Source organism: Apus apus, chromosome 5, assembly GCF_020740795.1.
Source record: "Apus apus isolate bApuApu2 chromosome 5, bApuApu2.pri.cur, whole genome shotgun sequence".
Taxonomy (NCBI): Eukaryota; Metazoa; Chordata; class Aves; order Apodiformes; family Apodidae; genus Apus; species Apus apus.
The window spans coordinates 4,132,252-4,154,904 of record NC_067286.1 but is presented as its reverse complement, the minus strand read 5'-3'; the positions used below and the strand labels follow the sequence as shown (position 1 = coordinate 4,154,904).

At 38.5% G+C, this 22,653-nt stretch overlaps 1 protein-coding gene across 3 annotated transcripts in view; it reads right to left on the bottom strand.

The window, feature by feature from the left end:
- Positions 1-1,904: 1,904 nt before the first annotated feature.
- PRMT3 (protein arginine methyltransferase 3) overlaps positions 1,905-22,653 on the bottom strand; it is a 54,697-nt gene continuing 33,948 nt past the window's right edge. For 2 of the 3 annotated variants that reach the window (XM_051621110.1, XM_051621109.1), the window contains 5 exons: positions 21,739-21,825; positions 11,252-11,302; positions 10,987-11,074; positions 2,436-2,573; positions 1,905-2,096 (listed from right to left, as the gene is read on the bottom strand). In XM_051621110.1, coding sequence (XP_051477070.1) covers positions 2,464-2,573; positions 10,987-11,074; positions 11,252-11,302; positions 21,739-21,825 — 336 coding nt within the window. In that variant the 3' untranslated portion in view covers positions 1,905-2,096; positions 2,436-2,463. Of the gene's footprint in view, positions 2,574-10,986; positions 11,075-11,251; positions 11,303-21,738; positions 21,826-22,653 lie in introns of all 3 variants that reach the window. The other variant, XM_051621108.1, reaches the window with a different exon arrangement.

Below are 22,653 nucleotides of genomic sequence, written 5' to 3'. Positions count from 1 at the left end.
ATTCTGGTTAAATGCTAACGAATCCTCTGTTCTTGATGTTTGTTGTTTTGTTCTTTATAGAAGCTCGTGTTTCCCTTTTTCTGTTATGTATTTTCAACCATGTTTTATGTCACACAAACTCTGCATAAGCCTTTGGATTATTTTTCTTCCATTCTTCCCTTCTATGTGAACATTTATACAAACATATAATCTGCACTTCTTCAAAATCTGCACAAGTACTGAAAAAATAAACTTGGAAGAGACCTCAACAAGACCATTTACTCCAACACCAGTAGGTCAAAGTATTAATCTCCCTGAAAACACTTGAAGCTCCCACAGTCAATTATGTCCCAGATGATCAAAATCAGATATGGATTATTTCAACTTCTGGTTTCCATAGGACTGAGAACACTGTGTGAGAATTTTGTTTAGTCTGTCAATCTTCTGTATTTCTAAGTGCCTTTCAGCAAAGGACAAAAATTAGCAATCCATCCCCTAGCCTGCAGACTGACTGTCTGATACTCTGTCACAAACTCCATTTATCAGCCCAATGCCAACTGCTGGCATCATCTGCAAGGTCAGCTCCAATACAGAGTAGAATAGTCCTTAGTTTCAGATAACCAGACCCAAGCATTTTAACAATAAAGATAATCAATGTATTTTCCAAAAGAGTACACATCCCCAAGCTTGAAAAATGATAGCAGATCAGACTTCTGTATCAACTGTATCACTGTAGAGTGTTCATACTTGTCAGATACTACTGTGAAATACAACTTGCACCTTTGTTTTATTTGTGTGCAATTGTCTCATTTGTTATTAACTTTTCATAATAAAGCCTATCCTTAAAACAAAATACTGAAAATATGTAGACTTTACAAACTGTGTGCAGTCCCACCGGCATAAAACAGAGTGATCTGAAAATCAGTGTGAAGGGTGAATTCATATCTATTATTAGGTGAACAGAATGGCCAAGGTGTCCACATAGGTGGTCAAGTCCTCATTAAAATGAGTTAACCAGACTAGATGCTCAGCACTTGAACTCCTATTACACTGCATGTGTGAGCTGAACTCTTGAACAGGACAGACATTGATCAGGAGGGTTTAATGGTGATTCAATAAGCTTTCACACAGCAAAGAATCCCCGTCCCCTGCCACCAAGATTACAAAGGAGCAAACCACACACTTGCACAGAAGAGGGTAAAAGCAGATGAAATACAAACCCTCAGGCCTGTTTTTGTTCGAAAATACAGCAGCACTGTAGCAACTGCAACCTCCTGTTCAACATCCACACCACTCTATGAAATCAAGTGCTGCGTTGGAGGAGAATTGCAGCTTTTGGAACAAAAACTTCCACTTTTCTACCAAATTGGCATTACCACTGGTAACAGTCTCTAGTTACAGGCAAAAGAGGTAGCATTTCAACCCATTATACAATATACACTTACCCCAACTTTGTTGAGCAGATTCCAATGGAAAAAAAAAAATCTCCTTTCCTTAGTCCTTTAAAAAAGGTCCTAACATATTTAACAGCAGTTCAGAGATGACTAGCAAAACACTGTCACCTTTGCTTCTTGAAATTATTCTTGAAACCATTTTCAAGACACATATGTGTACAAGTACACAAACTACATGGTGTTACACTTAGTTCCAACCCCATTGCAGCTGAAAATATTGAAACATCACAACACACAATTCTTGATTGTTCACAGTCTGGTTCTGCAAGCAGCCAAACCTAACCCACTGTTTCAGCAACTGCTGCTATTTGTTCATAGTATTTTTCCTAAAGCTGCTAAAATGCACATTTCCATGCACCTATGATGCAATGAGCTAGTAGAGAAAGAAAGGTAACCACAAATACATGAGTCATCACTGGATAGATAAAAGAATTTCCAATTACACAGGAAAGAAGGAAACAGGCAACTACATTATATAACTTACTCGGTTCATTTATTTTGATAAATGTAACCAAAACGTGATACAAAATTTTAGTTACAGAACTGTAATAAAAATAAAGTCTTGGTTGTTGCAATCCTGCAATTGGAATTCCAAGCTCGTTCCAACTGGGATTTTCCAGCTCCTACTGAGGGGCACTAGCCCATGATTTAGCTGCTTCTTCCCTAAAAAATAAAAAAGGCACAAGGATTTTTCCAGCTGAAGACAAAACAATATTCAGAGATCTTGTTTTTTGTTCCTCACAGCAAGACTTTCCTCTGATTTTTCTCACCTAGCAAACCTCAAGTAACTCCAAACCATCTTTCTTTCCTTTCCCACATCATGTGAAAAACAGTAGAAACTGATTTTGTCATCAGTCTTCATGTCCCAGTGCTAAAGCATTCAAACACTCTCAGTTCTAGGTCAACTCTTCACATGGTGTGTGCATATATGTACAAAAATACCAGAGCTGACCATTTGTAGATATTTAGAAAGAGTTATCAACAGTTAAATCTAACATTTACATTTCCCAAAGCCACATGCACAGAGTCTTCACTGAAGGCTGTAGGTCTGCTGAGTGTCCTTCACTGACAGGGTTATGAAGAGGGACCGTGGATCCTTCCTGTTTTTGCGGACTGTGACCTTCCCTCTCAGGGCCTCTCCTGCAAAAGTAAGAAGGAAATGACTATGATTCCATTACTGAACCTTGCACAGTAATAGCAAAGATGCATTACACACACTTACGTTGCATGAGAAGCTGTTCCACATTAATCAGAGCTAAACACATCTACAGAGGTTTCCTTTGTATTTTCCAAGCTCTAAGCAATGATCTCAACAAGGAATGTGAAGTCAAACTGACTGCAGTTCAGCCCAGTGAGCTGCTGAGTCAGTTCTGATGCTTTACTTCTCAAAGGACCCACCCAAGGAGCTGAGATGCAGTTGTTTTACTGGTGATTGACAACAATCACTGTATTCCTTGGATACATGGTATGTGGTTAAGCTGGATATGCTGGATCCCTGCCTAGTAGTGCCAAGCACAGGTAAGTCTCAGTTGGACAGGTACTAAGTGCCATTGTGTTATTCCTGCACACCCCCCCCCCCATACAATCATATTGTTCTTATGAAATATATGTTAGAAATATTCACTGTGCACTTTCCTAAAGAATGCCATGTGTAGATTGGTAAGCCTGGCTCTAGCTTGACATGGGAACAGAATTTGCATTTCTAGAGCTTTTGCAATGCCATCTAAGTTGCATGTAAGTTTGAGCTGTACGTGACCTTTGGAGTATCTGACTGAAGGCCACCAAAGGTGACATCCTGATTCTTGTAGTCCTCTAATGTGTTATAGAAGATGAAGGTCCTCTGACTTAAAAATTAGTATCTTAATGTCTGTAAAATCAGCTTTTCTGCTATCTTATAATAGGATCATAAATACAGGGGAAAAAAAGAAGTTGAGAGCAGCTTTGCCTGTACAGAAATGGACTAATTGCCCCTTTCTTTAGTCCTGTATAAAGCTTCAGAATGTTGCATAGCTATAAAGGCTTTTCACATCTTACCCACTGAGTATCTTTGCATGACAATAAAATTTACTATCAGATCATTACATTGGACTTACACACCCACAAGAACAACACCTAAGAGACAATTCTGCTAAAGACATAGGAGTGCATGATCTTGATCTACAGCATAAGTTCTCTGCTGCTCTTCTCTGAGGCCTCCCTTGCCCCATTCATCCTCAAACCTCACACCAGCCACATCCACTGTTACTGCTTTTCTGTCTCACTGGATCCAAATTATTTCCCAGCTGTCCGTTACACACTGCCATTTTAAAAGCCATTATTTATATTCTGTTAAAAAGGTGAAATACTCAATATTCTTATTGCAAATATGAAAACAAACAGCAGTCTGAAAACTAAGCGGCTTTCAAAAGTAGTAAGATTTTTAGAAGTCTCCAATTTAGCACAATCCTCAGTTGCATCCAGCAGTAAACTGACACAAAATCCATGTTAAAAATAATAAATGCAGGACATTTTGTCAGAGGCTGCAGTATAAACATCAGAGAAAGCTTTTCAGCAAGAACGACTCTGGCTGCCACAGTGTAAAAAAGATTTAAAATTGTGTTCTTTGATAATTTTGTATTTCTTGATAATTTAGCAGTTGGTTGTGTGCAGCTTTATTACCAGGACACAAAATTACTAACATTATACAAAGATTTGCAAAGAAATGAGAATGGTTTTGCAATTACCAGGTAGAAGGGTAAGGTAAAGAAACCAGGGTGTTACAGCTCCTCTCCAGCTAGGAAGCTTAACCTAGTTTGCACACACAGATTTTCAGAACTGCTGCAAAAGGAACTATTTTATCTATTTAACATCCAATGATACAGAATGTTTTAAAAATTGTTAAGACTAAAGAGCCCCAGAGAACTAAAATACCATGGTTTAAATTAAACCATCTTGCAATCTTAGGACTTAAAACATTAATACTAAGAATACAATACAAGAAGTAAAAATCTAAAGAGAATTTAATGAATTATGGCTGACTTCATAGAACAGAAGCCTCAGATTGTTTCTAAAGGCAGTTAATGAAGTATTCCATTTTTCTCAGCTATTTCTCATGCAGTAACCACATTAAATCTGCCTTTCTAAACAGTCTTTTCTGAGGGCTGAAGCAAACAACAGCAATGCAACCAAGTAACAGAAAGGCAGTTCAGAACAATTAATCACTGTCATGTAGATAGAAAATGACTGATGTTTTTTCACCATTCTGCTGTCCTGTGAGCTGCCTGGAGGAAGCTGTCTCTGGGACTCAGCTGCATCACCTTGCTCTTATCACGCTCAGTTGAATGCAAGTAAACCACACAGTGCCATTGCAGTTTGATTAGGACAACACTGAATCCATTACCAACCCCTTCCTGCATTTTCATTATCCCGTGGGGAGTCCTGAAATTTGTCCCCAAACAGAGAAAAACAGAAGAACTCAGCAGAACTGCTGCACGAGCTTGCTAGCACAGGAAAAAAAATCCATCCTTATGTCCATACTGATCCACTGCTGAACAATACACACCTGATGAGATGCTCTGCAGAACACCCTCTACATGGGCTCTGAACAGTCAAAATAATTTATTTTAGTTCTGACTTTACCACGAGTGGAACTGTGAGCAACTGCATCTTTCAGTTGTTTGTGCAGTACAGTCTGTGAGCAAAGTTACCTCTCAGTGCAAGAGCCCGACCTCTAAATGTTTAAGCCAAACAAACCATATTTTTCAGTCTATAACTTGATTCATCTAAACGGGTTTGTCTGAACTCAGAGATTGCAGGCACACTCCTGCATGCATACCCATAATATCAACCTAAACCTCAAAACAATCCATGACAATCAACTTGTAATGTGAAGAACTAGCCTGCCTTTCAATACAACTTGGGTGTCCACTCCTGCTTGATTTATGAAAAAGCTTGAAAGAGTAACTGAAGGTAGCCAGCAATCACCACCTTTCTGGTTTCCTTCTTATCTTCCCAGGGGAGAGGTTTATGAAACTAACAGTGAGCCAAGGAAGAACATGGTACTCAGAACCTTCTTTATCCTGACCCTCATTAAAATTTAAGAAACTTACTAAAGATCTTCAAAGAAAGCTGCTAGGAAACTGCAGTGGATTTGGCCTAAAGACACCTTAACTACCAAACCGCCGCTGAGAAATACCTTTACAAATCCCCTACACTGCAATAACCACAGGCTTTTAGTGGCAGTCATACCTGCCTTGACAGCAAGCTTCAACACCACTCCTCACAATCAGACTGTCCTTGCTTGAAGCTGACAATTTAAGTATGATCTAGTTTTCCATGCTGGGTTAGACTAACTGGACCCACCACCTTACACAATATCGAGGTCTAGCATGCAACTGAAAGGAAACAAGTCCTGAGAGCATCACTCTGGAAGAGCTGGCTAAAAGTAGTTTCCATATACCATCTCTCTTCTGAAAAATCAAAGGAAAAATGAAAGACAGAAATAATTTGTGGTGAGACCAAGAGCATTTCTTTTCAACTCAATAGCTTCTCATTAATCCTCCCACTCATCCTAAACTGCAGCTGTATAAAGCCTGCCACCATTTAGCCATGGAGCTCACTCAATCACCAGCCCAATGAGAACCAAGGAGCAGTAACTTCTGGGATTAGTCATCTGATCTGTGACATCCTTCTTCCACCACCCAGTTACTTTTATAAACTAAGCAGCTGGTAACCAGTTCCTTTCTCTTGCATCACTGTTCCCCCTCTTCTGAAACTATGTGGAGGTTCTGTCTTTTCCTTTCATGCCCTGATTATATTCTTTGAAGAGCTTTTGTATCAAATTGGTATGGTTCAAATCCCCAATACAAACTATTAACTGGCTGCTGCAAAGAAGTCTACACAGGCAGTTGAATGAGAAAAGCCATCTCAGAAATAATCACCACAGGGAATGGTGAAGGCCAGATAGATGGTTCTCCAAAATGTATAACTGCAGTAGCCAAACTCACTCACCTAGAACTAGTCTTAAATCACTTACTTTTTGTAGCAAAGATAAAACTGTATAGCCTTGTCCTAATCTTCCTCTGACAGTTTCTTAGAAAACTGGATTGGTGTTGCTGTATGAGCCATACCCTCCTGCAGTTGCAGAGCTTGCAAAGGCGGGCACAGAGAATGGCACAAAAGTCCATCTGAGTTTTCTCGTCTAGATACAGAACTTCTCTTATGTTTCCATGAGACAAAACAGCCATGGGAAGACTATCTCTCAACTTAGTCCTTGAAATGTTTCCAAAAAGTCAGCAGGATGATTTTAAACTGCAGATTTGAAAAGATAAAGTGTAAGACATGCAAGATTTAGTCTGACCTCAAAATCCAACCTTTAACAATTACTACATTTTAAAAGCAAGCATCATTTTTGGAAGTATCACTTGTAAGTAAACAAGTGACAGTGTTCTACAGACACCACGTTGCAGCTGTACACAGGCAAACCAGCAAAATCTCAATTAGGGACCAAATTATCCAACTGGGATACATAATATTGAAGTATTCCAGTACAAGATCAAAACATTCCGCCAGATCAATTGTGCCAGCGTTATTTTCCTACTTTTAACAAAGCTCTCTAGGTAGACAAATTAACATTTTTCAGTTGGTAAATTTACAAACAGCTACCCAATTATGGAGACTGGGGAGCTGAAGATAATAAAGGATTTGACAGGGGCTTAGTCTTGTGAGTTCCACTTCAGTTTTGCTGTGCTAGCCTCTTTTAGCACCATAGAAAAACAAATCAAGGTTTTATTTCCAAGGCAATGCAATATCAAGAGCACAAAATGCAGACTATACACTGTTTTATTGCTAATAGAATTTGCCTGCACACAGATCTGGGTTCTACCTTAATGCACTGTTACTGAAAAAATCTGTGGGCCCCTTCAAAAAAAATTTTGTAAGCATTTTATTTATTTAGTAAATGCTTGAGACACACAAGTAAGAATGATAGTCTGAGCATATTTTTTTATGAAACTTAGCAAGAATATTTCAATGAAAGGAAGAGACTCACATTTGGACCATTAATAAGAAAAAGATACTGCTTTGGCATCTCAATTTCAAAACAGAGATGTTTTCAAGCTATTAAAAGAATTGCTAAGTGAAGCCTTGTACTCTGTAGGGAGTCTACAATACAATACTCTTTTGTCTCAGAAACCCCAGTTTTTCTGGCAATAAAATGTCATCTGGCTTCTTTCTCCAGTTTCTGCATGCAAAGCAGTTAAACCATACCCAACGTGCTGATGTTATTTTGTTTTACTTCATTGTACATCAGCTTCAAGTCTCTCATCACAGTCTATGAGGATGGAAACTGACTTTTCAGAACATGAGTAGCAAGAGACTATCCTCCACTTATGCATTAAACCAAATCAACAGAAATTAGCCAGTAAAACTATACACCAAGCTATCTACCATAGGTATCAAGCTGAAATTCCACGGCAAATCAGAAGTATTAATTAGGTGTAACTTTTACTGCCTTTGGACCTAAGCAGCTCCCACTTAATGTCAGAGAATCTGCAAACACTGCACATCTAGCACAGGCTGAGGCAGGAATGGCAAAGGAGGGAGGATGCGATGCAAGCCCCATCCCCTGGTCTATAAAGGCTTGATTCTGTTATCATCAGAGATCAAATCATTCAGTCTTTTTTATGTCTGGGAAAACAGATCTATTTTTACAACACAACCTGGCATCAAACTGCTGAGAAAATTAGCCAGTTCCCACTGCAGAACAAAACAATTTTAGCACAAAGCAGTCTTGTCTTGTGAAATAGCCAATAGGTTCAGATACCTGCAAGATCAACCTTTCACAGAGCAAATCCAAACACAGTAAGTGCTTTATAACCACTTCAGGCACATCCCCAAAAGCTATAAAGCGTCTGATCATTATTTTACTCAGAATTAGAAATGTGAACCATTTTTCTTAACTGGGAAAAAACCCAAACACTGCTTTGTCTGAAAGATGCTTTCAAAACAGAAAAACATTTGAAATGCATTTTATATCACCAAATTCCTCTTTCACAACCTATTAAAATACTGAAAGCAAATACCACCATGGGTACACTGGTCAGATTATTGCAAGACTCAAATCATATTGTTTCTATTTATTTTCCAATATTTTCTAGGAGAAGGGCTTGTTTTGACTCAATACATTTATTCACCAGTGGATCCTCATTGTGTCTCCCAGTGTCAGATTTATGTTTCTTTTTCTAAGAATTCATAAAGAGGATTGATGAATATTTGTAAACATAGATGAACAGAAAAGCTGAAGCTTTCACATGATGCAAACATGTTTAATCTAAAACTGTTACTTTTTTTCTTCATTTTTCTTGCACTGAGAAAAGTCCATTTGAAGACAAAAAAAAATTCCCCCAAAGATAAGAACACTCAGAGTGGAGTTCAGTTCAAAATGCCAGGCATGAAGGAGAAGGTTCAAAGTCAAGTGAACGTTTTTTCTATACAAATAATCTAAATTAAGCAATACTATTATGTAAATATGAGGAAACACCTTCTGCCCTGATGGGCTTATGTCTTCCATGAACAAATACCCTACAGAAACTAAAACTGGGTTTACAAAGGAAAAGGAAATTACATCCTGGAACCTCCTCTAACACTAGAAACTGCAGGCAGAGAATCCTAGATTAAAGGTAATTTTATACAAGATATAAAACCAGACAGAATGGGTGTAAGGATGGAAAAGGGGAACTTAAATAATTATGACAAGAAGGAGACAGGTAGAAAAAGAAGCATAGCTGTAACAAGATTTGTTAAGGGAATGACTTCAGAAATACAAGCTAGTAAAGAGAGAAGGACTCATGGTGAAAGTGATCTTGAAGGTCAATGAGGTTGTGTTCACTGCTTCAAAGCACATCGTTTCTGCAGTTGTCTTCTGAAAGTCACTGCACCTCAACTAGAAGTCTGGAGCCAGACACCCCTCCCAGTAATTTCACACATTTGGTAAATGTCAAATGATCTATGTAATATTAAATAACATGCATATTCTAACAAATGTCAATGCACTCAAGAAATTTCACTTTGCACTCTCTGACATTGAAATTTAATGAGTTGCAGCGAGGACACCTTAGAGAGCCTTGTCTAGAAAGAGAACTCAACAGACAAGCCAAGTACAAATGCACCAGTGCAAATCCCAAGAAGCGACAGGACCTAAGAATACGCAAATAAAAATTATTTAAGAATATGAAGTCAAAGCATGAAAGAGATAAAATCATTTGTCAGATAATATAGACCACAGTGTCTCTAGGAAAGAAGCTCGTGGTAAAAAGTTGTCAGGGCTGATAGCTAGAAGAGGCAACTGCAACAGTGGTTGAACTGAGCAGAGATACTGCTTTCACCATTGCACATTTGCAGTTAGATCTGTTAAGAGAGACAATATTCCATCTACACCTCAATACTTCTTTATAGCACCTTGAATTCTCTTGACTTCAGTTCCTTCTGCAGCAAGCACTCAAGTTTTTGTTTGCCTTTGCCCCCTATGGCTGGTCTGTTTACAAACTTTTCAGGCTAGGGTCTTAAACTACTACGAGTTTATTAATCAAGCAGCAGAAACGAGCCCTATTCTGAGGTTCCTCGCTTGATCATGCAAGTCTATAATGAAAAATGGCCCTCAAAGATGACTAATTCACCACTGGGTAAGAGTTAAACAGAGGTGAGTAAATATCTAATGGTTAAGTGGACAAAACATAAAAAAGAATAAATCAGCATAAAATATAACTACTCCTTTTCCTTTGATTGTTAAAAACAACATAGGGAGTCTGAAAGAAAGTGCAGTTCTAAAGAAATAAGAGGGCAAGACTTATGCGTCTTGCCCTATTTTATGCATATCCTCTTGCATCACTATTCTGTGATAGTCATGGACATATTTCTGTGTCTACAGAGCAAGGAATTCTTGCACACAAATGTATTTTCAAGACTTACCAAATACAACAAATGAAAATCGCTAACAAGCATAACCTTAGTCTTCAAAACCTCACTTCAACAATTTATCATCTGAATTTTGAATTACCCCTAATAACAACAAGTCTTTTTACTTCTATCAAGTCCAAGTGAAACATTACAATACTTTTATTTTATAAAAATTTACAGTGTATCAAAATAAGTTCCTCTGTTCTACAATGAATCAAATACATGGCTGTGAGGTCTTTGAAAATGTTTTCAATTTACAGAGCAATCCCAGAGTGCCAGGTACAACATGTTTGCATATATTCATGATTCATCTAACAAATATAATGTTTTGATACACAAGTTCTCATCAGAACTACAGAATAGAGCCAAGTATAAGGCATATGCTTACTTACATACACACATGCAGACATCTATATGTTATTTTTGCATACATTTTGTAGAATACAGGTATTTCCCAGTGCTTTGCTTAGACAAAAAAAAAATTCTTGAACAGTATCTAAGATTTATTTACTAGTTCTTTTTATCCCTTATGTCATGCTTATACTATTTAAGATTTATATGTAGTGGTAACAGCAGTGTAACAGTTATGGTGCAACAATTACTGTGTATTTAAATATACCTGCTTCTACAGGAAATGGTTTCTCCAGGAGAAAAACTGTCTGTTTCCAGTGTGTTTTGCTACACTGGGGACCAGTTGAAAACAAGACCTGCAATGGAAGAGTTCAAGAGTTTGACTAAGAACAACATTTTTGATATCACATCCCATCAATCAATTACCAAACACACATACACATGAAATGTTTGCTACAGCAAAACAGACTCACTGCCAAGAACATCCTTATCTCTCAAAAATATTTTTCAAATGCATAACCCAAAGTACCCACCTTATTGTGACAGTTCTTCTCAAAAAATATATCAAAATAACCAGCAATTGCCTAAAAAAAGAGGAAAATGCAAATATGATAAATTATTACATGACACTAAGGAAACAATACATCATTAATATATAAATTGATTTGGATTCCTATTCCATTTCAAGCCTTTAGCAGGAGCAAGCTTAGATTTATGCTTTGAAACAAGCTAGAAATCCTAAGACAAAAAATTAAGCTGTTAAGACACCTTTGCTCTACTTGCAAACATTCTGCCCACTCTAACTGCATTGTATTATATATAAAATTTTAGTTCCAATTCCAAAATAACCCCCACACTCTAACTGCAACTATAATTACTTAAGAGATAACAGCCTTTCAGATGTGCAAACCCAGGATCATAGAATTCAGTCCTTGTGTTCTCTGGTTCCCAGGACCTGCACTAACCACACAGAGTGAGGGACTCTGCCTGGCATGTTCACTCTTTGCATGGCTTCACCTCATTTTCCATCCAAGCTCCCTCTGAACACAGGCACCACATAACCAGGCTGGGAATATTTTGCTTCTTCTACTACACACGCAGATAAGGGAAAAGATTTGCAAATGCCTCATGCTGGCCTTTTCAGCAGTTGATGGTTTTTAATAGTAATTCTCCACAGGATTCCTTGGAACACTTAATTCTGTCCCTCTGGCCATCCTACTTCTAACCTTGGAGAGCTTCTCTCTTCGGTGGGTAATTCCTCAGAGGCACTTGTCCTCCAGCTTGAAGAGGAAGGGAAATACAACATGTCTGCTGCACACAAGGCCGTGTACTGACACTATCAGTTAGTTATACAGTCTTCTAATACTGTTCTGCTTTTTTGACTAAAAAGCCTTGTGAAAGTTCCAAAAATTCAAAGAATTCAAACAAAGAACTGGAAGTTCCTAATAAAAGACAATCAGCTCCACAGTTTTACTTCTGAAATCCTGCCTGTGCTCACCTTTAATTGCTTTCTCCTGTCTCCTATGAAAAGGCTAAAAAGCAAATCAGACCGTGGGCCCAAGGCTTTTCTATTGGATGTCAGCCTGAAGAAAGGACCCAGAAGGGAGATTCTGGGTAACTCCAACTGCAGGAGAGGGAAATCTCTATCCCTGTGACAGCAGGAAGGGATTCTCCCCACATCAGCTCTAGTACATCCAAACAAGATATGTACCAACTCTGTGATGGCAAACCCAGTGCATGAAAAGTCACTTGAAACAACTGATTATAATGTTCTTCTGATGGTAACAATGTTTTTCTTGACTCTAAATCTTAAAAAATGATTGCTCTGAATAGTTACAGAGGAAAAGTTCTATAGCACGGCCTTTATATTGACACAGAGATAGACTGTGGTGGGGGGAAAAAGAAGTCAATCATGCTTACAAAATTAAGATAACAAACAGAATGGCATAGGGCTTTACAGATGTAAAATATGGAATCTGAATGATAGCTAAACCATTCTGGTATTCTTCCTCTCTAGTCTATATCCAGAGCAGATTTCACCAACACAGTGGAGAACACAAAGTGTTAAAGCAACTAAGTCCACCTTAAAGCACCTGTGTTGGCTTTTCAGCTAAGGGCACTTCAGAGAAGCCTGGCAAGTTCCAAACTCTGATATGGCCAAATATTCTTTAAAAAAAATGAACCAAGGAGACACTGAAGAACATTTTGACAAATGAGCACCAGATGTTGGAAACAGTGAGTCTTCCATCCCTTAAGTAAAGTCCTATCACTCAATGCTGAGAATCTCATTCCCAAGTGAATTACAGCCCTGTCTCTAATATGCCTTTTTGAGTCAAGATTGAGAAGGTTTTGGTGAAGTTCTATTAACCCATCAGACTACTTTTATTGATGCACAAGCTTTTTGGGACATCTGTCAGATCTACTAAGACAAAAATATTTATTAATCATCAGGTCAATACTGTTGATATGCCTACAAATAAGACCTAGGATATGATTACTGGAGAAAGGAAAATAAAGCTGCAGAAACAAAAATTGTCTCCCAGGGAAAAGGAGACAAGCTACAGTTTGGACCAGAAGGCTTCAAGCAGACATACTATAGCTGAGGTGGATGCAATTATCTATACACTTGGTAGCAAGAAGTAAAAGAAACACCCTACAGGCTACACTGAGAAAATATCCCCAGAGTAGCACTTTTTTGGGATTAAGTTCAGGCTGAAAAGAAACTGTCCCCTATTTGTTGCCTCTTGAAAAGAAATTCTTCCTGATGTCTCATCTAAACCTACCCTCTTTCAGCCTAAAACCATCCCCCTTTGCTCCACTGCTACATGCCCTTGTAAGAAGTCCCTTCTCAGCTTTCTTGTAGGTTCTTCAGGTACTGGAACGTGCTGTAAGGTCTCCCTGAAACCTTCTCTTCTCCAGGCCAAACAAGCCCAGCTCTCTCAACCTGTCTTTGTAGCAGAGATGCTGCAGCCCTCAGATCATCATCTTTGTGCCCCTCCTCCAGACTCACTCCAATAGCTCCACGTCCTTCTTGTGTTGAGAGCTCCAGAACTAGACACAGTTCTACAGGTGGGATCTCACAAGAGCAGAGTGGGAGAATCACAGAACGGGTTGCACTGGAAAGGAGCTTAGATTATTTAGTTCCAGCCCCTGTGCATGGGCAGGGTCACCTCCCACCAGACCATGTTGCTCCAAGCCCCATCCAACCTGCCCTTGAACACTTCCAGGCATGGGGCAGCCACAGCTTCTCTGGGCAACCTGGGCCAGGGTCTCACTAACCTCACACTAAAGAATTTCTTCCTAATGTCTAACCTAAATCTCCTCTCTTCAAGTTTTAATCCATTACCCCTTGTCTTATCACTACACAAGCTCGTGAAAAGTCCCTCCCCAGCTTTCACCTAGTCCCCCTTCAGATACTGGAAGGCTGCTAGAAGGTTTCCTCAGAGCCTTTTCTGCAGGCTGAACAGCCCCAAGTCTTTCAGTCTGTATTTGTAGGAGTGGTGCTCCAGACCTCTCCTCCTCTGCATGGCCCTCTGGACCTGCTCTAACAACTCCATGTCTTTCCTGTGTTGAGGGCTCCAGAACTGGACACAATACTCCAGGTGGGGTCTCACGAGAGTGGGAGTAGAGAAGCAGAATCACCTCCCTTGACCTGCTGGCCATGCTTCTTTAGATGCAGCCCAAGATCCAGCTGGCTTTCTGGGCTGCACGTGCACATTGCTGGCTCATGTTCATCTTCTCATCACTCAACACACCCAAGCCTTCTCCACCCAGCCTCTAACTACGCTTGGGATTGCCCTGAGCCATGTGCAGGACCTTGCACTTGGCCTTGTTAAACTTCATGTGGTTGGCGTGGGCCCACCTCTCAAGCCTGTCAAGGTCCCTCTGGATGGCATCCTTTCCCTCCAGCATGTTGACCACACACACAGCTTGGTGTTGTCACCAAGCATGCCAGGGGTGCACTCAATCCCACCATCCAATGCACGATACACATCTTTTATAAGTAAGTACAATTCAGTGAAATAATTCTGTAAAACTGAAGTTAGAACATTTTCCTTTCATTTCACTTTGGAACACCTCCACAAATTGCAGTAGCTATAACAGTCAATCACAAACTTCTATTAAATATGCCATACTACACAAAAAGACATTTCCAGTGTTTACAGCTTGAAGGAAGATGAAATCCTCCCTTTTTGTTGCACAATTGAAGGCATGCAGCTAAGCAGCAAAATATAAGTCAAAAAAATCACTTACAACTAGCAAACTACAAGCAATCACAGACACAAGGATATTAAAAATCGAATACAGGGCTGGCCAGATTTTTATTAAAGGTGGCATCTTTTTTACAAGAAGTTAAACTAAAAAAAAGGAACAAGCAAATAACATTCCCATAAATCCTAAACGATGTTTTACAACTAATGCCTTGGTTTCTTTCTTTCTTTTTTTTTTAAGCATAATGATACCAGTTAATTCTTCCTTTGCAGTTTTCCACATCTTTTTGCTCCACCTTTGACAGCTCATTTACAACTCCACCAAAGACTAATCAGCAAAAACTTAAGCATTCTCTGGAAGAATCTTTCAAGTGTCAGTCTCTTGAATACATGAAAGAGGAAAACAAAAAATAATTACTTCTACACTGGTAATAAATAACTGCAACTCTAGCCTGACACATACCCTAGCCTCAAAGGGTGTTAAGTACTAGGAAACACTAGAGAAATATTTTTCTTCCTGTTCTCAAATAAATTGCCAGGAGAAAAACAGAGCTTTGAGGTCAAAAACTCTACCCCCAGAACAAGATCTCCATATTTGCCCATGGGAACTAAGAGGCTTAAATAGAGAACAAGGAAATATTTAGGAATAGATGTACATTACTAAGACTGCAAAGCACCATCCTCTAAATGTCTACAAAGCGTTTACTAAATTAAGAACAAAATATTCCTGAAATTACAAAAGCAGCCACTAAATTCTACCTGATTTTGACAAATTCTGGTTTTGATGAAGAGTTCATGCAAAGGAGCTTAAAGTCTTCATCCCTCACTGAGGGTTTCTAAGGTGTTCACACAAACATAAAAAAAAATCATCTGTAAATTAAGCAAGTCCTTCCAGTAAAATTCAATTGCCTTCAACATACTTTTCTTTCCTCCCAGATAAATTATTTTAAGCTTATTCTTTTCCCCATTCATGCACGTAACACGTACCAAATATGTTAAGAACACAAAAAGCTTTAACATCTATAATAGATGAATATTAGTACATATTACTTATGCCCTTCCAGTCAGAGCCCTTAGCTGAAATGGGAAAAGGAGTCTAAATTTTACTTCAAATCTATCTTAATACAAAGGGGCTTTTTTCTAAAGAAAATGGCTGGTTGAACATGCAGCTTTTTAACAGGATGAAACAAATGAGGCCGCTTGCCTCCTTATGAGAACTCATAAAGGCAACCTTACCAATTCACTTAGGAACAGGGAAATTAAAAATTATCATCATGGCTATCACCTACAGTGAGTAATTTATCATTCTTCCTCTTCACTTGTATCATGTTCCAACAGTGAGTGGCTACAACAAATACAATTAGACAGCTGGCCACAGAAGTGGGAGATAATGTGCTTTTGATGGAGTTTATCCAAGCATGGAGATGGAATGTTTGTCACCCACACGGCAGAGTTGCTGCATTTTTATCACAGGGAAAAGAAACCCCTTAATATTAAAGCTCAAAAATTCTGTGTTTTAAAAAGACTTAGAATATGGATTTCTTGCAGAGGCAATGAACAGATCAGAAAGACACATCCTGCTCTGTGACAGAGAAGTCTCTCCTTTAAACAGAAATCAGGCATTTAAGGTGTGTTTAACTGTGATACGTAAAGTCCGATATCCAAGTTCTAGCTTAAAAATATTAGTTTCTCCTCTAAAATTAAAAGACTTGTATGCTAATACTTATTCCTGGCTCCCAAATGGAAAATTGGACATGAAGAAATGAAACTGTCTTAACATTTAAGATGACTATAAGTAGTAAGATTTCTCTGTAGTCAAAATAATTTTCCCCAGTCAACCAACTTCCTTTTTCCTCCTAAAGGTTTTAATACATCAGTCACGTTCTCTGGTTCATTATCCTTCTTTCACCCCCTTCCTCCCTCCCACTTTTTATAGACATCTCCTGCTCTTTGACAAGATCTCCTGGGAGCAATGAAGAGATACTGCCATTTTCCTCCCAGGGGATATTGTTATTCAGCCAGGAAATATCAACCTTGATGGGCTCCCAGGGGAAATGCTTGCAAACAAAAAGGAAAGTTTGCCAATTGATTTCTACACTGAGGGTAATCATCATTATACTTTATCTCAAAAGCTCACACAGTGATCAACTCAGAATACAATTAATGAAATATTTTCCTAGCAGCATCTACTAACTGGTATTAGCCAGATGTCTCATTAAAATAGGCAGTGACAAACCCTAGCTCTTTTCCAGGAAAATGCACATTTGCGGACTAATTAAATTTATTTTTGGCTATTATCTTTGTAAGACTGAAATCAAGTCAATTTGTACTAAAAGTGCTTTGACAAAATTTCATATAATGGTGCTAGGCAACCATTTAATGCTTTCAAAACCTTCAATCTTTGAAAGGTAAAATAATTATAAATTAACTTAATGCTAAAAGATACTACTTTGTGTTAAACCACAGGAGGAATGAAAGAAAAATCAAGAGAAAGAATGTGTACTCTGAAAAAAACCCTTTCACTCCTGCCTCCCCAAAATAACTTCCAAAAGACTAAGCAACACATACAAAGTCACATTTAAAACAGCTGATTTTTGCTCAATCTTTCCATATTTCTCAGGTTTATTAGAGTTTTTCTCTTGAAGACTTAATTCAACTGTTTGAACACCTGGAAGAAAAACTTATTCAGAAGATTAACCATTTTTTTAAGGATATGACTCAACAAATGCATTACAGGATCATCTGCAATACACTTAGGATGCACCCACAGAGAGACATCAGGCTCTGTTGCCAGCATGACTTTGTAATACTCTGCTAGGGTTTGATTTTTGGTTGTACAAAACTATAAGAATAATTTCAAATAATGTAGGGGTGGAAGCACAGACAATCAGGTACGTATCAACGAATACTATGCTCTTAGGTTTTGGAAACGGCATAGTTGTTCTATTTTGCACAAGCTCATCACTAAATCTGGGCACTGATGTCCTTAGTCCGTTTTTCTAAAACCAGCAAACAGCCTATTGCCTACTGAACTGCACGGTTTTCAGACAAGCTCTAGTACAACTAAGTGTCACTGTCACAAAACCAGATAATTAGCCAAGAGGTCAGCAAGAAGGCCTTCCAAGAGCAAAACCAGTGATAATACCTAAAAAGCACTATCTATTTCAGCACTTGCATTATCAGTTTGCAGGAAAGAAAAGGTTTGTACTAAAAAGGGATAAAGCAAAATGGAGGGGGGAAAAAAAAATAAAGGATGTGAAAGAAGTGGGTGGCAAGACCCAAATGTTAGGATTAGGCTTGAGAGGCTGTTCTTGTTGTGCCCCCTCCTGTCACAGAAAGCTCTAACTCTCTCCTAGGTGAAGCTTTTCTGCAGCCTTTACCAAATCCTTCCAGAAGTGTTCACCAGCACAATTTACTAGAACAGAAATAAAGTATGAGGAAATCAAGAAGAGGTCAGTTTCTCTGCTGAGACTGAAAATAGACACAGAACTTCAAACAGCACGTACTACAGGAAAAAAAAACCAACACAAACACAAAAAACCCAAACAAAACAACAATAAAACCCAAACAAAACCAAAACCAACCAAAAATACCAACCCCCCCAAAAAAAAACCAAACAAACAAACACACACAAAAACAAACAAAAAGCCCGCAAAACCGAAGCAAAAGCAAAACCGAAGCAAAAGCAAAACCGAAGCAAAAGCAAAACCGAAGCAAAAGCAAAACCGAAGCAAAAGCAAAACCGAAGCAAAAGCAAAACCGAAGCAAAAGCAAAACCGAAGCAAAAGCAAAACCGAAGCAAAAACCTGAGGAAAAACTAAGGTAAGATTTTAGAGGTATTTAACATCTCGCCAGAGAAATGAGAAGTGCAGCCTCTCCTGCCTGAGGGGCCCTGGGAGTGTTCCAAATAATTATCAAAGCAAGTGTGGTAATGAGATGGCAAAAAGACTGCATTGTGGCTCCGATTCCTTTCAGCTTTTACACCTTACTGCCCTGTTACCACAGACATGCAAACAGGTTGATGGGAGGAAGCAACAGGTCCCACCGTGGGTAACCTCCAGAATTGTCAGCTAAGTTCAGCTCTTCAACAATTAGCATCATGTTGCATACTCAATCTGGAGGAGGCCACAACTCTTTGAGTACTTGCTAAATTACTTCTCATCAGTGTTAAGCTTCTGAAAAAACAAGCTCAGCAACAGGATTCATGCATTCCATCTGCTGACACATTTCCACATCAGAATGCCTACTGTATTCTCTGCACCTACACAATGCCTTGGAAAGAAGGAGCATGGAAACCCATTCCCCATAACTCAATGACAGTGCAAAGCAGCAGCTGATCTGCAAGCTGATCCACAAAACAACTAATGTATCACTGTGCACCTAAGCTTCCCATTTGTTTGGCTTTTAGAGGCAGACCACTTCACAGAGGGAGCCCTAGTTCTGCTGGTAACGCTGGTTAGCAAAGTTAGCTTTGCTATTGATGGCAACACCAGGAGTAAGAAAATCAAATCTGTTTTCACACTTTTATGGCATAGAAAGGGCTGAGAAAAAGCTGCTTTGAAATGAACTTGAGATTATGAACTAAAACCCCCTGATATATACAAGCATATAAAGATGGATTTAAATTTTGTTGTATTTTTTCTTGTGTAATTTTTTTTTAATACAGCAAAATTATTATAAAATGTTTATATTTTAAAAATGTGAAAATCAAAACAGTCAAATACAAAAAGCTAGAACTCTGGGAAATAAAAGCAGCTTTCTCTTTTTGTGCAAAAAAAAAAAATCAAAAGCCAGCAGAACAACGAAACACAAATGCAAACAAGAAAAACATCCAATAATATTTTCAAAGGACAAATTGCAATCTTAAAGCATCTCCTAAAAATTCTCAGTATAAATAATGGCCTTTTATTGTTCATTTACTGCAAGGTTAGGCAGCCTGATATGATGGATGAACTGTCAACCCCCAACTAAACTTCTACAATCCATCATAGAAAGAGTGGAAATTTCACTCAAAGTGTCAATAAACCTAAATGATGAAGTGCAAAATACTTTACAGAGTTCTGATCATTTTTTAGAACCTGCATTCACTGCAAAATTTCACAAACACTGCTCTTCCCCCACTTCCCTCCCCCTCTCCCTGGAAGTCATAAAATGCAGGTGTACATCTTTGATTGATAAGTCAATGATACTGTTGCACCACTGAACAGAAATGATGTTTTTGTAAAGGTCCAGTGCTAAGGAAAATGATGTTCCAAAATAAGCTATTTCACCCTACGCAATCATTAAAAAATTGCCAAGATTCTGTAAAGATGAACGTGATTAGTGATCACCAAGATTAAGCACCTAAAATGGATGTTGACTGTAAAAAAATGTTACTGCAATCATAAAATCTGTCAAAATTAGGTCAACCTGCCTTTCCTTATCACTTAGGGTTTAAAAACTCAGCAAATTACTTTAACCTAAACCATGATCAGACTTTCTCACCTGTATCTCATCTTTATCCCAACTGCCCTTCCTAACACTAACACTGCAAAAATCCTTCTATTTTATTCTTTTCTTCCTTATTCTAACAAGGCAAGCAAGCTGTGCAGCACAACCACGTTAAAAGGTATCCTCACATAGGTACCAATCTAAATATTCATTGGAAAACCTCAATTGCTTTGGCTTTAAACACATTCATAACATCTTCAGAAGACACCTTTACGTAAGTGTGTTAAATACAAGTATTCAGGTATCTTCTGTGACAAACTTCAAAAATGGAACACAAAACACACACTCTAAGTTGTATGGACACTTGCAGGAAAAAACAGGATTGTTTTCCTTATTCAAAAAATCACCGATTCTCACATCTTTCACATAAGTAACAGCTAGGGAATGACCAAGAAAAAAAGCAACAAAATAAATGTGTTACTTAAGTAAATTCATAGCAAACAATGTAGCCACAACTTTGAAGTGGTGCAAAGATGCCCTTGTACTGAGTTTCCATTTAATTCTGAAGTTCAGACTAAAAACTTTTTTTTCTTTTCTTGCTTTTCATATTGACTAGAGTTTGATAGACAAATACTACTCAACTGAGTGAAATCGCAGACTCGGATTTGTTGGAGATTCATCACTCAACTTAGTGTAGAACAGTCTGTAATAATAAGATTAATAAGCTTGTGTTTGCTGTAATTAGAACTCTCAATCGGATGCCACAGCCTTCTAGAACTAGTGCTCTTTTAAATAGAACTCATATGGATTTACATGAAGTAAAAATACTAACCTGCATAGAATAAATAAAACAGATGCAGGAAAAACATTGGATTCAGATTCTAATGCTGTATTTGTTCCCCCTCAGTCTTCACACACAAGGTTAATGAACTCCCCTGTTTGCAAAACTGTTTGTCGTATGAGCTGCTAAATGTTTATTGCATGAGCTACAGCCCACATTTCCCATATCTATTTTGTTTTTCACTCTTTTTATTAAACTCAGAAAAGCTCTTTTGAGAACAGTGACTGCACCATTCTTGAGCACAATGGTAGCAACATGTCTGAATAGAAAACTCTTATTTCAGAAACTGGGCTACAGAACAAAACAGAACCCCAATGCTAAGGCTCTTTTATCTTTTCCCCAGCCTCATCTACGTGTATCATACTTTAAGACTATTACTGGAGTTTTACATCCATCTCTCTTTTAAAAAAGGGATCATTTGACACATCTGTACTCCAGAAATTAATGTTTCAAGGCAAGGACTGATGATAAATGAAGCTTAATTAATACATTGTCTATTAGTCTAATGTGATATACGAAGAAACTAGAATTGTCTTACCGTGCACATTGTGCTCCTTGTAATGGCCAGGGTGAAATCTGAAGAGAATTCTAAGTCAGGAGTGGATGCAGTATTACAGTTGATTTGCTGTTGAAAGGAATAATACAATTCTGTCAGTAACAGTGCTGAACTCAAATGAAGACCTTCCTTTGGATGAAGGTTGTTCAGTTGCTCCCGTAAGACGACACACTAAATCAGCTCTTCAAGAACAGGAAGAAAAATAAAACCCACCTAATCCTATCTGCACCCTGATGAAAGACCCAAACCCCCTCTTTCCCAAGTGACAAAATAAAAAGACACCTTGACTAGTAGTGGCACAAAACAAGATACAGTAGCTCACTCTGTTCAAGAAAGTTGCTCTTGATGACTGCTGCCTGTTGTTGAGATTAAATAGCTTTCACAGCTTTCACAGATTGGAGAATAATAGAATGGTTTGGGGTACAAATGACCTTAATAATCATCTAGATCCAAACTTCCTGCATGGGCAGGGACACTTTCCACTAGATCAGGTTGCTCAGAGCCCCATCCAACCTGCCCTTGAACACTTCCAGGGATGGGGCCTTCACAACTTCCCTGGGCAACCTGTTCCAGTGTCTCACCACCCTCATAGTGAAGAACACCCTCCTCATGTCAAGGGGCAAGGGAGGAGCAAGGAGGGGCAAGGAAAAGCAGAGAAGGCCAAAGAAAGAAGGTGGCCAAAGACAGAATGTCACATGTTTTATTACTTTTTCATGTAGCCACATGGTAAACTATAGTGTGAAACTGATATGGATTAAAACTGTGGAGCTTTTTATTTGCCAGGTTAGTGCCACATTGATCACAGAATACTTGAGGTTGAAAGGTACCTCAGAAGATCACTTAGTCCACCCTACTTCTGAAAGCAAAATCAACTAGAGCAGGTTGCTCAGGACCATG